The sequence below is a fragment of the Dipodomys ordii genome, unplaced genomic scaffold (assembly GCF_000151885.1).
Source record: "Dipodomys ordii isolate 6190 unplaced genomic scaffold, Dord_2.0 Scaffold45, whole genome shotgun sequence".
In the NCBI taxonomy this organism is placed as follows: domain Eukaryota; kingdom Metazoa; phylum Chordata; class Mammalia; order Rodentia; family Heteromyidae; genus Dipodomys; species Dipodomys ordii.
In genome coordinates, this window is record NW_012267261.1 from 9,385,406 (window position 1) to 9,401,759 (window position 16,354).

The 16,354-nt window shown below is 46.6% G+C and overlaps 1 protein-coding gene across 1 annotated transcript in view; it reads left to right on the plus strand.

The window, feature by feature from the left end:
- Positions 1-328: 328 nt before the first annotated feature.
- LOC105987905 (integrin beta-5-like) overlaps positions 329-16,354 on the plus strand; it is a 75,662-nt gene continuing 59,636 nt past the window's right edge. Inside the window, exons 1-2 of the mRNA XM_013019324.1 lie at positions 329-417; positions 13,762-13,966. Coding sequence (XP_012874778.1) covers positions 13,909-13,966 — 58 coding nt within the window. The 5' untranslated portion in view covers positions 329-417; positions 13,762-13,908. The remainder of the gene's footprint in view (positions 418-13,761; positions 13,967-16,354) is intronic.

Sequence of the window (16,354 nt, forward strand, 5' to 3'; positions counted from 1 at the left end):
TTTTTTTTGCCACTTTTGGATAGACTGAAGATATACAAGCCCTCTTTTCCTGCAGTGGGGAGCATTTGCTGAATTATGGGGAAAGAGATGGGACCAAATGGGCCCAGCAGAAGCAATGGGTGTGGCTTTGACATAAGTGTGTGAGGTTGGTGGAAACTCAGTGTTTGGCCTCCACAAATGAGCTGTAACCGGCAGTCAGCACTGGGGTGCTGTACTGAAACAGTAATACTCTGATTGCCCCTCCTCCCCCCATTCAAAGGCCTGGGCAACAGCGTTGATAGACAAGAAGTAGTAACCTAACTAATCCCTGTATCTTTATCTTGCTTTGAAGGACTCAACATATGTACCAGCGGAAGTGCCACCTCTTGCGAAGAATGTCTGCTAATCCATCCAAAATGTGCCTGGTGCTCCAAAGAGGTATGTGTGTGTTTGGGGGGAGAGGGGGGTGAGAAAGGAGGTGGGGGGAGGGTGCTATGGGATTGGGGTGGGGAGTGGCCCATACCACAGCATACAGATTTCACCATGTGTAAAAAGTGTGCAGAGCTGGCACCAGTGACTGAAGCCTGCAATCCTAGCCACTCAGGAGGCTGAGAGCTGAAAATTGTGGTTCAAAAGCAGCCTGGGCAGGAAAATCTATGAGACTCTTACCTCCAGTTAACCATTAAAAAGCCAGAAAGTGGAGCTGTGGCTCAAGTTGTAGAGCTAGAGCCTTGAGCAGAAAAACTCAGGGACAGCACCCAGGCCCTGAGTTTAAGCTTCAGAACAGGTATAGCAACAACAAACAAATAAATAAATAGAAAAAAGAATGACATGTACAGATTCCACAGCTGCATCCAAGATGAAGACAAATGCAAGTTTATAATAAGTTGCGTCTCTTCCTGCGTCATGAGACATGCACTTTATTCCTGAGTTACATTTTAGCTCACAGGCTGGGTCACTCAGTTGTGTTGGATGTTAGTCATATTTTGGGGCGAGTAGAGCTTTCCTCCCTTTTTTAGTGGGAACTGATTAGGACTCTCCCCATAGTTTCTGATCTTTGGATAAGATCAGAAGACCTGAACTTGTGAAGTGAAGTGTGTTTGCCACATAACAAATCAGAGCGTGTCTTGGATGGGTGGCATTGAAGTAAAGTCATGACTGTTTTTAAAGGACATAAGAAAATCGTTGATTCTGAGCCAAATATGAGTGATGATGGATACGGGGCATGGATCCAGGTTGCTGTGAATGACAAGGTCTACTGTGGAACATTAACTTTTAGGAGCCACAGAACAAAGGTCATAAATCAATCTGGTTGCATTGGTGGGAGGATCAGGGAGGCCAGCCAGGTTACAGCAATGTGGGAAAGGTTCCATATGGTTTAGATGTTACAGCAATTACAGCTTTAGGGCTGGTAGAGGCTAGGTCTACTGAGATTAGGAGTGATGCGCTGAGAAGTTAGTTATGAGAATGTTAGTTCAAATACAAAAGAGAAGGTAAATATTTACAAAGAGGTCCAAGTTAGCCCAAGATAATTTTGGTTCTCTATCTTCCCATACTCCTGATGTTTTGGTACATCTGTAGAATCTTTGTAACATAGATGATGTTCTTCAGAGACTTAGAGTGGCTTATTCTAGAATTATTTGTAGGAATTGGCCTTTGGGATGGAATGATTTTATTTAATAAGAATCGCTGTAGTGGTTATGGTGATACTCTCTTTATAATCCTAGCACTTGAAAAATAGAGACAGGAGGATCTTGAGTTTAAGTCCAGTCTGGGATATATAGCTAGCTAGGCCCTGTCCAAAAACAAACAACCCCCTAAACAAATAAACACATGGCTGGCATTTCTTTAAGCCCTGTAGGAAAGGGTACAAATGTGAGGTGCTGGTAGGCAGGCTACAACCAGAAAGCAACACATATACTAGGGCTTGCTTGATAGCTTAACCAGGAAATGATCAGTTTCTAAGTTGCTGGTCTTAAATAAAGTATTTTTAGATTAATGTATATTGATTGCATAGCAGGATTTTATTATAATTTTAATGCATGTATATAATATACTTTGATTAACTTCACTCCCTCTAGTACTCTCTTTGTCTCTCTTTTAAAACAGTTTTTAATTGGTTTTGTTATTCAGTGTTCACAATACATCTGCAGTCTTTTGATCATATTTACTCTCCCCCTCACCTTTCCTTTCACCTTCCCACCCTGGAACGGTGTCATTCTATACTGCTATTGCTCATTTTCTAAGGCTTAGATTTTGTATATTAGAACATGTGATATTTATCTTTTGAATCTGACTTATTTAACATGTTGATCTCCAGTTCTATCCATTTTCCTACAAATGACATAATTTCATAATATGGTGGGGCCGGGCGCTGGTGGCTCACGCCTGTAATCCTAGCTACTCAGGAGGCTGAGATCTGAGGATCACGGTTCAAAGCCAGCTCGGGCAGGAAAGACTGTGAGACTCCTATCTCCAATAAATCACCAGAAAACCGGAAGTGGCACTGTAGCTCAAGTGGTAGAGTGCTTGCCTTGAGCTGAAGAGCTGAAGGACAGCGCCCAGGCCCAGAGTTCAAGCCCCAGGACCAACAACAAAAAAATAAAATTAAAAAAAATAATATGGTGGGTGGGGGGGAGAGAGAGAGAGAGAGGAAGAAGAAGAGGAGGATGAGGAAGAAGAAGAGGGGGATAGTAGGGGAGGAGAGGAGAGAGATATACAGGTGTATACCACCTCATCCAGACATTGTACTTGCCCTGTAGGTGAGATAACAGATGTGAGTCAGATGTAGCCTTGAACCATGATCTTCTGATCTCTTGTCTCCCTCCTGTAAGGTCTGCCTGGGCCTTGCAGGCCATGTGCAGACACCTCCCTACCTCTTGCCTAAATTTCTACCCAGTATGTTAACCTAGGTAACTGGCACACCTGGGAGCAGTCACCTTCCCCTCCTGCTAGGTTACATTCTGGGCCACCTCTGCTCACATGCCTTCCATCTGACCTTGGGAGGATCCCAGACCCTGAGGTCACATCTGGATCCAGTGTGGCCATACCTTTCCCCCACCTGGCCACACTTCTTCCTGTCTCTGGCCTAGATTAGTCCTAGCCTGGGATGGGTCACCCCTTTTATCAGCCATGCCTCTCCACCATGCAAGGTAGGGGCAGCAGTTCGGTAAATAAACTTCTTTTTTTGCCTGAATAGCATGTGGTGTTCTCTTCATCGGCTACCTAATTAAACCTACCTACTTAATATACCTTCTACCTCCCAAGTAGCTATGTTTGTGGCACTGTGGCTGGCTCTTTGGATTTTTCAATTTATTTAGCTGTTGATTTATATTCATTGAGGCATTATACATGTCTTCTTTAATTTCATTGGACATTCTTATCATTCTTTTGCATTTGGCATTTGAGCTCTTCCTCACTTTACTATCATTTAAATCCTTGTCGTGAGATTACTGTTTTTTCTGAGGTGTCATGTTGACTAGTGTTTTTTTTTCATTATTTCTGTATTGAAATTTATTATATCTGAAGTCCACTTGCTGGCATGTTAATCACCTGCAATTTGCCTGTTTTCACTGTATTTGATGCCAGTTGTATTACTCTTTATGTTCTGGCAGGTGTGGGCATTGCAGGACAGATGTGCATTTCTTGCCACTGGCCTGGGAAGCTGGCATTTGGAGGGTCTTTAATGTCCCTGCTCTGTAACTTGTTCCAACTTGAAGATCCACCTCAGGTTTGATACTGAAGGGGCCCTCATGCACGAGAGCCTGCGGAGCAGCTTCCAAGCACCTTGCCTATACTTCCTGTCTTCAGGGAAACTTCTCAGTTACTTTGGACTTCTGTTACTACAACCATGAAACACAAACCCTCCCTGCACTAGTGCACCATTGGGGTTATTTGTAAAAGAAGCAAAGACAAGCCAGGTGTCAATGGCTCATGCCTGTAATCCTACTCAGGAGGCTAAGGTCGGAGGATTTCACAGCAAAGCCAACCGAAAGGAAAGACGATGATCGCCAGTTAACTAGTAAAAAGCTGGAAGTGGAGATGTGGCTCAAGTGGTAGGGAGAATGCCAGCCTTGAGAGAAAAAGCTCAGGGATAGCACCCAGGTCCTGAGATCAATCCCCAGTACTGGCACAAAAAAGAAAAAAAGGAGGAGGGAGGAGCCAGGGGGAAGAAGAGGAGGCTGAGGATGCTGCAGCAGCAAAGATTTGCAGTTTTGAACTTGCTCAGTCTTTGTTGGATGGCATCTGCTCCCTGCAAGGAAGACTAAGAGCTGGCCTGGGGGCCTGGGTTCTGTTTTCCTTTGTGGCAGCCTTCGAGGGTCAGCGATTGCTTCAAGCGACAATGTCTAAGTGTAGGAACTCCTGTAGAGCCCCGTGTATTGTACATGCAGTGTCTTGAATCCCACTAGCAGCCCTGTCTGGTAGGTGGTAATGCTCCTGCTTCAGAGAGGTAGAGTGATGTGTTCAAAGTCAGCCACCTGTTCAAAGCTGGGGCTTTGATATGCCTGTCTGGGCTGCTGAGGGTAGGCCCTTTCTTTTAGGTAAGTTGCTTCTTACCATATGGGCTCTCTTGAAGGAGTCAAGATATTTTGGACAAGTAACTTTGGAAGAGGAATCTCCTCTTTCAACGTATAATGTATAAACCCTGAATTGCAGTGCCTTTGTTAGGATTTTTTTTTGTCAGTTGTGGGGCTTGAACTCAGGGAGCCTTGGCACTGTCCCTGAGCTCTAGCACTGTAGTACAGCTTCACTTACTTTTTTAAAAAAATATTTTATTGTAAAGATACTGTACAGAGGGATTACAGTTGCATGAGTAAGGTAATGAGTACATTGAGTATTGTTACCCCCTCCTTTGTTTTTCCCCAGCCATCTCTTCCCTCCCACACCTTCCCAACTCCTTCCTCCCTCCTCCCCTGCAAGTTGTAGAGTTCATTTTCAATATAGTGTCTTGTACATCTCATTATTACAGTGGGTCAGCCTGTATCCTTGTTTCAGTATTTTGTTATTTCCCTGCCCCTCCCCAAATTAGTAAAATGTATATACAAGATGCAGGGCACCGAAATCAAATACAGTGAAAACAGGCGTTATATCATGGTCACTTATGGTTTTTGAATGGTTAATTGGAGATAAGATTCTCTTGGAGGGCTGGGCATGTGGCTAAGTGGTAGAGTGCTTGCCTATCATGCGTGAAGCCCTGGGTTTGATTCCTCAGTACCACATAAACAGAAAAAGTGGGAAGTGGCTCTGTGGCTCAAGTGGAGAGTGCTAGCCTTGAGCAAAAGAAGTTCAGGGACAGTGCCCAGGTCCTGAGTTCAAGCCCCAGAACTGGCAAAAAAAAAAAAAATCTCATGGGAATTTTTTTGCTCCAGGATTACAGGTGGGAGCCACTGGTGCCCAGCTGTTATTTGTTTTGTTTTTGGCGCTGAGGCCCTTGTGCATGCTAGACAAGCCCACTACCACTGTGCTAGGACTTTTCAGTCCATGAGCCTTGTTGAAAATTATTTTGGTTCCCTGTGGCCTGGAGGGCTGACCCAAGTTCTAGGACCTCTGCCTTTCTTCCCATCATCCCTCGCTCTCCCTCAATGCTTGCTTTCACCAGAGAGACTTGATGAAAGAAAGCTCTGGGTGACTCTACCTAAAATACTGCCTGTGAACCCCTCAGGGTTCCCCATCTACTATTTGCAGGGCCTTCTGCCTTTCTCCCTTTACTAGCACCTTCTAGTTCTAAAAAAACACACCAGATGGGTATAGTGATGCACTCCTGCAATCCTAACATTAGGGAGGCCGAGGCAAGCAGATCTATAGGCCTATAGGCTATTGGACACCCTGTCTCAAAATTTAGACATAAAAGAAGAAAAAGAAAGCCATTTCTTGGTATAGAACACTGTTCCTCAGGTGGCACCTGTCACTTGTTGCTGTCACCTGGTCACCGGAGGCTCCAGTGGTCTTGCTTGGCCTAATGGCCATGACGGAAGCCATAGGGTGGGTGCCGTGGAATCCGCCATGAAATTTAAACTGCTTTGGTGTGAGCCTTTTTGGTGCCAGGTTCCCCAGGCTCCCTGCTGAAAGTTAGGGTTAGAGGTGTGGGATGCACAGGTAGCTCTGGGTTCAAGTCAGCAGGAGGGCACAGCACAGAAAACCCCAGTTTTCTGCTTCAGGCCTCCCACCTGCCGTCTTGCACAATGCACAGAAAACAGACTAGGAGATGGCTGCTGAGTCTGGATGGCTTCCGTGGTAGCTACAGGGCTCCTGCTGCTGGGCAGGGTGGGAGGGGTGACTTTGGAGAAGAGTAAAAAGGATCTAGAGGAAATCACGTTAACTTAACCAAGTGTGGTGGTTGAGGCCTATGCCACTCGAGTTGGAAGAGCATCATCAGAGATGACAAGGGCTTTGCTGAGATTATTCCAAGATGTGGATCCCTATCTGCAATTCAGTGACAATAGCCTTTTCTCTGTGGCAGAACCCAAACATCTGCCTCTTCCACCCCAGCCAGAGACACTCGCTATCCACTTCAGGACAGGAGGTCAGGTACTTGAAGACTTGGAAAGAGCAAGGTGTTTAACAACTTGAGGGAAAGTGAAAGGGTCTTTGTGATGTGCTCTTGACCTCTACACCTTTTTTGGGGTGGTGAGGTGGGATGGTGGTACTGGTCCTGGGGCTTGAACTCAGAGCCTAGGCACTGTCCCTGAATTTTTTTCTTTTTCTTTTTTGGCGGTCGTGGGCTTGAACTCTGGGCCTGGGCGCTGTCCCTCAGCTCTTAAGCTCAAGGCGAGCGCTCTACCACTTGAGCTACAGCACCACTTCCGGTTTTCTAGTGGTTTATTGGAGATAAGAGTGTCACGGTCTCTCCTGCCCAGGCTGGCTTTGAACCGAGATCCTCAGATCTCAGGCTCCTGAGTAGCTAGGATTACAGGTGTGAGCCACCGGCGCCCAGCCCTGAATTTTTTTCTCAAGGCAATCTTCTACCGGTTGAGCCACAGCTCCACGTTGGCTTTTTGTTGGTTTATTGGATAGAAATAGTCTCACAGACTTTTCTGCCTGGGCTGACTTCGAACTATGATCCTCAGATCTCAGCTTTCCGAGAAGCTAGGATTTACAGACATGAGCTCCAGGCTAGCCTCTCACACCTTTTTGAAGCTAGCTGTAGTCAAGCTATATCCCACTTTGAGAATGACAGTCCCCTCCACTGACATGTTAGGCAGGGGTTTTACACTGTTTCTCCTAAATCCCCCAAAGGAGCCTCGCGCCAGACGTTGCTCAAGAAATGCCAGTTGAAGGGTTTCGTTGTATGGCTGTTGATTGTGTGAGGCGCGATTCTCAGTCTCCTCATACCCTGCAGTCCTACTGTAGCACTGATAATCTCTTGACCCTTGATGCCAACTAGACCTTCTTCTTTCTCTGGAACAGTACCATCTTCATCACCTTAGTGTACCCAATATAGAGAGCCAAGAAGCTGGCAGGAATTCACATTTCATAGAAGAGTCCAGTTAAACAGACACAGAGTTGGAAAGCCGAAGTCCAAATTCCAGCTTTGCTAGGGTTTAACTCTTGCTATGTAAATGAAGACTTTGCCATTCTCTGGTGTTGTTTGGGGAATGTGCAGTGAGATTAGGGCTGGGAGAGGTATACTCACAGAGCCCCAGGATAGCTCCTCCACAAGGAGGAGGGGAGCCTTCTGGTGAGCATGGGCAGTGGGGCCTGGAAGCTAGGGTCCGTCTGTTGTGTGTCTCTGCCTTTCTTATACCTTACTTCCAACCTCTGACCTTTGGATGTTGCTGGTGAATGAGGTCATCCTGAACAGCTCATTGTTGACCCAGCCCACACCCACGTTTCTAGTCCACAGGCTCTCTCTCTGCTACATTTTAGGGAAGACCTTCCTGTGACCCCTGTACTAGGAAGCAGCTTTTCATCTCTGGGGCAAATTATCCACGAGATTGTGTTTCAGGTAGCTGGGACTGGGGAGTTAGGAATGGTGTGATCCAGCCTGCCCCTTACTTTGCAAGACAGAGTAATTATGGTGAGTACTTTCTTTGCTACATCCTGGCATGCTGCCAGAGGAGCAAGGTCTCTGCCAGAAGCAGATGCTGGGTGTGTACGTTCAGAGTTGGTGCTGAGTGGACAGCCAGGGAGGGTCACAGGTTCCTTGCCTGTGGGGTTTATTTTGTGGTTTGTTTTTGGCTGTCTACTTCCATTTTTATTCTTTTTAAAAATTACATTTTTTGCCTGGCACCGGTGGCTACTCAGGAGGCTGAGATCTGAGGATTGCGGTTCAAGGCCAGCCCAGCAGGAAAGTCCATGAGACTCTTATCTCTAGTAAACCACTAGAAAACTGGAAGTGGCATGGTGGCTCAAGTAGTAGAACACTCGCCTTGAGCTGAAGAGCTGAGGGACAGTGCCCAGGCCCAGAGTTCAAGCCCCACTACCAAAAAAAATTATATTTTTATTATCTTTTAAGTAGTTGTACAAAGGGGTTAAAAGTCAGCTGTTTGTTTTGAGATAAGATCTCTTGCCTCAGCCTCCTGAGTGCTGGGATTGCAGGCATCCACTCTCACACTTAGCTCAACTAGTATGTCATGACACCTGCCTCCTACCTGCATTAATTCTAGCGCACATTCCTGGTGACCTCCCTGTTTTACTGGGTGTGAGCAGAGGGGAGGGACTCTACCTTGGCCCTGCACTCCCCTCGTGGCCTAGTCCCACTTCTCCTGTTTCTGTATTCTCCTCCAAGGATTACATTGCAGTCAGCCTTTGTCTTTGCTCCCCTCCTCCCACACACTCCTTTCTGCTGCTTTCACTCCTCCTTTCTGCCCTGTTCACCCTGGCTGCTTTGCCTTTGCTTCTGATTTGTGGTTTGTTGGGGGTTTTCACACCTTGTGCCTTCAAGGGCAGACTCTCCAGACTCCCTGTGCTGAGACCAGTTCTATGGGCTGCTGTCCACCTGTGCCTCTTGGCCACTAGCCCTTCCTAGTGCTGCTTGTCCTGTGAAACTCAGAGCACCTATAACAGACTCCAGCAGTTTGTTACCTAGATTGTCCATCACTTTGTGTGTGTGTGTGTGTGTGTACACGTACGTATGTACTTGGGCTTGAACTCAGGACCTAGATGCTGTCCCCTAGCTTGTTTTCATTCAAGACTTGCATTCTGCCACTTGTGCCACAGCTCTATTTCTGCTTTTTGGTACTTAATTGGAGATAAAGAGTCTCATGGATTTTCCTGCCCGGGCTGACTTCAAACTGTGATCCTCCCATCTCAGCCTTCTGGGTAGCTAGGAGTATAGGCATGAGCCATCAATGGTTGGCTAGAAATACATTTGAGTCACGAGACCTGTGGGCCCATTTAATTTCTGCTGCAGAACTTGGCAGTGGCCTTAGCTGTCCCGGAGGCAGATGCTGCCGAGCCAGATGAAGTCAGACTTGCTGGTTGCACTGGTGCGTGTACCTCTGATTGCTTACCTGTGGAAGGGCAGTGCTGGCGCTGCATCCCCAGGCTCTTCTTCCATGTCTTATGGCGTGACCCTTGCCAAGGGAACTGTAGGCTTCTGGGACAATGCACATTGCAGCAGGGAGGGGATTTTCTTAATCATGCATCTTTTCTTTTCTCCCAGGGTATGTAATTTGAGACATCTGCAGTCATTGAGCTTGGAGCTCAATGATAGTTGACATTTTTCTTTTTTCTTTTTCTTTTTTTTTTTGTGTGTGTGTGTGTGGTACTAACTTTTGAACTCAGTGAAGTGTTTTGTTGCCATTTGAATCCTTCACCTCAAGTCTTCAGCCCAGGACCTTTTTCTTGGTTTATATTCCTTGTGCACCCGGGAAGTCATAGGCATCAGGAGATCGCGTCTGCCCTCTGTGGTTTTGGTTTCCTCCCTTTGAATGTGCATCTGACCTTGTTCAGAATTAAAGTATCTAGAAAAGCGCTCAGGCAGGGAGGAGATGCTCGTGGGTTTAGGAGCCCACACTGCCTGCGGGGCATCTGAGTGCTCTCTGTCCCTTTATGGGGCAACAAGAGCTCATGGCCAGACATGATACATGGTGCTTTTCAAGCCAAGCCAGAGAGATGATCCTCTGTTTATGGGCCCCATTGTCAAGGTAGGTGTCTTCCTCCTAAAAGTTCATGAGAGAGGCTGGGAAGGTGGCTTAGTGGTACAGTGCTTGCCTTGTATGCATGAGGCCCTGGGTTTGATTCCTCAGCATCACATAAGCAGAAAAAAGCCAGAAGTGGTGCTATGGCTCAAGTGGTAGAGCCCTAGCTTTGAGCTGAAGAGCTGAGGGACAGTGCCCAGGGACAGCGCCCAGGCCCAGAGTTCAGGCCCCACAACTGACAAAGCAAAAAAGTTCATGAGACCTGCCATGCCCACTAGAGTCTCAACAAGTGGCTGTAAGGCCCTGAGACTCTGTGACAGTAACAAAATTCGATAGATTAGCAACGATGTCTCAAAGGCCAAGTCAGTGAAACCATCCCAGAGCAACAGTCTGGGTTGTAGGAACCAGCACATCAACCCCGAGGATGGGGTGGATGGCACTGAGGTCTCAGTTTGGCCTGGATAGCATCTAGGGCACCCCTTACTGTCTGCAAGGTGGAAGCTGCTAAGAGGGGGCTCCCCCGTTCTGTCATATTGATGACTTGGTTGGCACTTCCAGTCACCCTGAATGTGATGGATGATGGTTCTCATGCTGGCAACCAGGTGATGTCCATGGGCCTGCTGTGGCATGGCCAGGTGCATGCAGCTGGAGAGGGGGTGCTGGAAAGTGCAGCGTGTGTGTGTGTGTGTGTGTGTGTGTGTGTGTGTGTGTGAAAGAGAGAGAGGAGTTGTGTGTGGGGACAGCTACACTGCTAAGCTTGTCACTGGCACAGATGTGCCTATGTCCGCCTAGAATTGGGTGGACTACACTTTAACCTCCTATAGTCCCAGCAGGTACATTTTCCTTGGTCAGCACCTGTACAAACCCTTTATCACAGGCTGAAGTGTCCATCAAGAATCCTGTGGAAGCCAGGCACTGGTGGCTCATGCCTGTAATCCTAGCTACTGTGAAGGCTGAGATCTGAGGATTGCGGTTCAAAGATAGCCCAGGCAGGAAAGTCTGTGAGACTCTTTTATCTCCAACTAAGTACCAAAAAATTGGAAGTGGAGCTGTGGCTCAAGTGGTAGAACGCTATCCATGAGCAAAAATAGCTCAGGGACAGTGCTTAGGCCCTGAGTTCAAGCCCCAGGACCAGTACCAAAAAAAAAAAAAAGTCCTGTTGAGAATATCCTTTTAGCAAGGGGTTGGTCTTGGCGATCAGTGCAAGCAGATTGCCAAGGCTGTAGAAGAGGACTTGGCACCTACTGCCTGATAGAGCCAGCAAGTTAGCTCTGACCTCTATTTCTGAGTCAAAGCTGCTCCAGACCAATGCGAAGCCTTCAGGGGTTTACGTCACTCTGGAAAGAAGGCAGGTGCTTTCTTGGCCAACCCGGTGGGAGAGCTCTGCTCTGGACCCATCCAGACAGGTCCTTTTGGCAGTCAGAACTAGTCCCAGCCCAGCCAGCTCTTTAGTCAGAGCAGCTGCGCAGCACGGAGTTGAGAAATGCCTTAGTTGAGGAAGCTCAGGCTCAGTTAGGCCAGTTAGACCTCTGCCTCAGACACACAGACACGCAGGACAGTAGACCAGTCCTTGGGTCCTTTGGGTAGGTAACTGTTTTCCCCTGCTCCTAGGTGTTACTCATTCCTTCGTTAAAACTCGTTGGAGCCAAGGCTGCAGTATAGAAACCCTAAGATTGAAATCTGGAACCACAAGAATAATTTTTCTCATTTCGCAGCAGGTGTTTATGGGGCCATTCATACCTACAGTGCCGTCCCCAACACTGTCGATAGGCAAGATACCCAGGGGTTTTTAATACACCCACTAAAAACCTATTCAATATTTACCAAACGGAGAAAACAAAGACACAAAAAATCATCATGTTGGCCTAGGACAGTACATCTGGTTTTACTTATTTGAAAGTTCTGCACAATCTTCTTGACTGAAGTTTTGGTCTTGAATTTTGCTGAGATTCTGAAGAGCTTTGAACAGCCCTGCTGGGGCTTACGCTTTTGCCAGCACGCTGGCTTCGAATGGGAAGTCTAGGGACCCCAACTCACATGAGGACTTCTTGCAGCTTTATGGAGGGGAGAATGAGACACCGGCATCCTCCTCACCCCCCTGCCGCCATCGGGGATGGTGTCACACCGGGCTGGCATCCAGCCAGCTGCCAGGGGAACTTACTTTCTACATCTGCCAGTGACAGGGTGTTTAGAGGAATCTGAGCTAGCTTTACCACTAAAAACCCCTTTCCCTAAAAGATCCACGCTTACAGGCACCATATATATATACACACACACACATATATATACACACACACACTATGTGTCTATATGTATATGTACGTATATCTATCTATCTATCTATATATATATGTGCTATGTGTATGTATCTATATATTTGTGCTGGTCTGTGGCTTGAGCTCAGTGCCTGGAGGCTGTCCCTAAGCTGCTTTTGCTCAAGATTAGTGCTCTACTACTTGCCACAGCTCTACTTCTAGCTTTTTGGTGGTAATTGGAGAAGAGTCTCATGGACTCTCTAGCCCAGGCTGGCATTGGACTGTGGTCTTCAGATTTTGGCCTCCTGCATAGTTAGTATTAGAGGCATGAGCCACCAGCACCTGGAAGTATTGTTTCATTTTAAAATTAGTGCCTCAAGTTCCCTTTGTTCCATTGTGTTTTTATTATCCAAACAAGAGTAAAGATAAAAAACAGAAGTATTTTTGGTTTCTCCATGTTTTGGTTTCTCCATCTCATTTTTCATTTTTTTCTAATCCTAGTATATATATAAATTCTATTTCCATTTTTCCCCCTTCGTGTTTTGAAATTCTGACTTAATCGTTTTTATTATTTGTCATGACTGTCTTTTGAAGTGATGGGCTATGTTTTTCTTATGGATTGGGGATTTTGGTTTACATGTCTATAAGATCATTATAAATTCTTTTCTTTCCATTTTCTTCTTTTCATGTGAGAAACTTCTAGGCATAGACTGCTGGGTCAGTGGGGTTTGACGTATGCCTGCAAAAACTTGACCCTTTCAGTGGAGATAAGGCTTGGCCTAGCTTGACCATGCTATTCTACTATCGAGCCTTAGCCCCAGCCCGCTTGCCTCGAGCTCTCTCCCTCCCTCCCTCCCTCCCTCCTTCCCTTCCTTCCTTCCTTCTTTCCTTCCTTCCTTCCTCCTTCCCTCCCCTTTTCTTCCCTTTTCTCTTTTCTTTTCTTCTTTCTCTCTTTTTTCTTTCCTTCCTGCCCTTCCTCCCTTCCTTTTGTGTCTGGGCTTCTTGCTCTTCCTTAGCTTTTTTGCTCAAGGCTAGTGCTCTACCACTTGAACCATACCTCCACCTCTGGCATTTTGCTTGTTAACTGTAGATAAGAGTCTCACATTTTCCTCTCCCAGCTGATCTCAGCTTCCTGATTAGATAGGATTACAGGCATTACTCTGCTTTCTTTTTTTTTTTTTTTGCTGACAGAGATAGACAAGAATGTTTGACCATCAAAATAACAGTGAAACCAGATGTTTTTCTTTTGTCATTTACAGTTTCCACAATGGTCTCATATGCAGCATCTCAGTTAGTGTTCTTAATCCTCAGTGAGCACTGGGGTAAGGATGCTCACTGTCTCCACTTCAGAAAATGAAATGGATTGGAGAGTTGAAGGCTATTGATTGGTCTGGGTGTTCTAGGGGCCCATTCTGACCACTGGCTGCCTCTCTTTCTCTACCTAGTACTTTGGCAGCCCAAGGTCTGTCACCTCACGGTGTGACTTGAAGGCAAACCTCATCCGAAACGGCTGTGATGGTGAAATCGAGAGCCCGGCCAGTAGCACCCATATCCGGCGGAGCCTGCCACTCAGCAACAAAGGCTCCAGCACCATGGGCTCCGACGTCATCCAGATGATGCCACAGGAAGTCGCCCTAAACCTTCGGCCTGGTGAGTCTCCTGAGTCCTTCCCAGTGGGCTGGATGCTGTGTGTTCAGGGATGTCTTCAGGGAGTGAACCATGTTAACTTGGAAATGAGCCAGATCAGGCTGAGGGAGATCAGATCAGAGCTAGGAGATGCTATGGGAGACAAGGCTCAGACCGCAGGAAGCAGAGGATGAAGGGAATAGCTTTGCTATCTATCTATCTATCTATCTATCTATCTATCTATCTATCTATCCATATTCTAGCAGTACTGGAGTTTGAATTCAGTGCCTCATGTTTGACAAACATTGCTGTACCACTCGAGCCACACCTCCAGCCCTGTATTTCCCTTGGTTATTTTTTGAGAGAGGATCTTGCTTACCACCTAGGTAGAAACCTAAGCATGCCTACGCCACTTACTTTTCAGCTTCCCATCATTGCTGGGATGTCAGGCACACACCAGTGTCCAGCTTATCTCTGTGGAGATAGCCTCATAGCCTTTTCTGCCTGCGTTGGCCCGGCACTGTGTTCCTGCCAGTCTCGGCTTTCCATGTATCCTGGGATGACAAGCCCCTGCAACTGTGTGTAGTAGTCAGTGGAGAAGGGGTCTCAAAGACTTTCCTACTTGAGCTGGCCACTAGCCACAATCAATCCTTCAGATCTCAGCTTCCCAAGTAGTATGGCAGGTATGAGCCACCAGCCCCTACTTTTCCGTGCTATTTAAAAAAAACATGTGGTGGGGTAATTTCCTGGCAGGTAAGAGACTCTGAGTTTAATCCTTAGCTCTGCTAAAATCAAGCCAAAACAAATAGCCACAACAACAGAAACTCAAAATTATGGTAGAAGATCTAAAACATAAAATTTAAAATATTCTAACCAGCTTAAGTATCCAGTCTACTGTGCTACGTCATCTCCATTACCTACCTCCAGAACTTTCCCTTCATCTCATGCAGAACTCTAACCATTGGATCATAGCTCCTCTTTCCCTTAGAGTAGATGGTGGTAATACACGGAAACGAACCACTTTTGTACTCCCACTATTTGTTGAATGCCTGTGGTTCCCAGGGAGCTAATCCTATTATGTACTTAGGGAACATGTATAAGTGCACGTGGGGTTTGATCCTACACCTCTGGAACCACAGGCCCCTGGTGGGTCCTCGCTGGTGACTGTCATTGAATTCTGTGCTGCACATCACGTCCGCTGTCAAGGGCAACTGTGGGTATGGATCGACTGGAGAGCAGCACATTTGGGACAAGGCAGATTTTTTTTTTCAAGTTTCATTGATCTTTTTTTAATTTTTGCTTTTTCATCTATCCCATTGTTTAGAGAGCTGATGGCATTAATGATTTCTAGATGGTTGTTTAGGATTTGGGACAGCTTGGAGCAGGCCTGGGTTCCAGCTCTAGATCTCTGCTTAGCTTGGGGGCTCTGGGTAGGCTATTCTAACCCTTGGAATCTAAAGGTTTTGCAACCCACATTCTTCACGGGCACACGCAGAAGCTTATGTGACTTTGTTGTTTTTTTTTTTTTTTTGGGTCCGGTAGTGGGGCCTGAACTCTGGGCCTGGGCGCTGTCCCTCAGCTCTTCAGCTCAAGGCTAGCGCTCTACCACTTGAGCCACAGCGCCACTTCTGGCTTTTTCCTTTTGTTTATGTGGTGCTGAGGAATCGAACCGAGGGCCTCAGGCATGCAAGGCAAGCGCTCTACCACTGAGCCATCTTCCCAGCCCCGTGACTTTGTTATTGTCAGTGTCCATGTGGGTGTGGGGCTCACTGGATGGGATGCAGTGGGGTGCACATGGTGGACACTCTGTAAAGCTCCTTGTTGTTGTAGCTATTGTTATTACTGTACAGTTCTGGCCCTTCCTCCCTCCCGTCTCTTCCTTCCTATGTGCTGGTCCAAGAGCTTAAATTTAGGGCCTAGACAGTGTCCTTAAGCCTTTTTGTTTGTCCAAAGTAGGTGCTCTACCACTTGTACCACAGATCTACTTCTGGTTTTTTGGTAGTTAATGGGAACTAAGAGTCTCACAGACTTACCTGCCTGAGCAAACTTTGAACCATGATCTTAAATCTCAGCCTCCTGAGTAGCTGCGATTACAAGTATGAGCCACCAGTGCCCAGCGCATATATTAATTTCAAGAATGAACTCTGAGAAATGTGATTTTTTTTTAGAAATGGCTGATCTTGCCTGTTTGGATGATCATAAAACTAAAAAAACCAAAGAAGGGTATAATTAGGTTCTGCTAAGTAGAAAAGCCCAACAAAGTATTGGAAGGTAGCCATACCTCCTGCTAAGTAAGCTGCATGGTACAGTTTCCAGGCTTGGAAATATCGTGGAAACACGATCCTGTGCTTTCCACAGTGTGGTGCTGTGTGCAGGTCAGTCTTGTGTGAGCTTGGCCTGGAGACCCAGTGC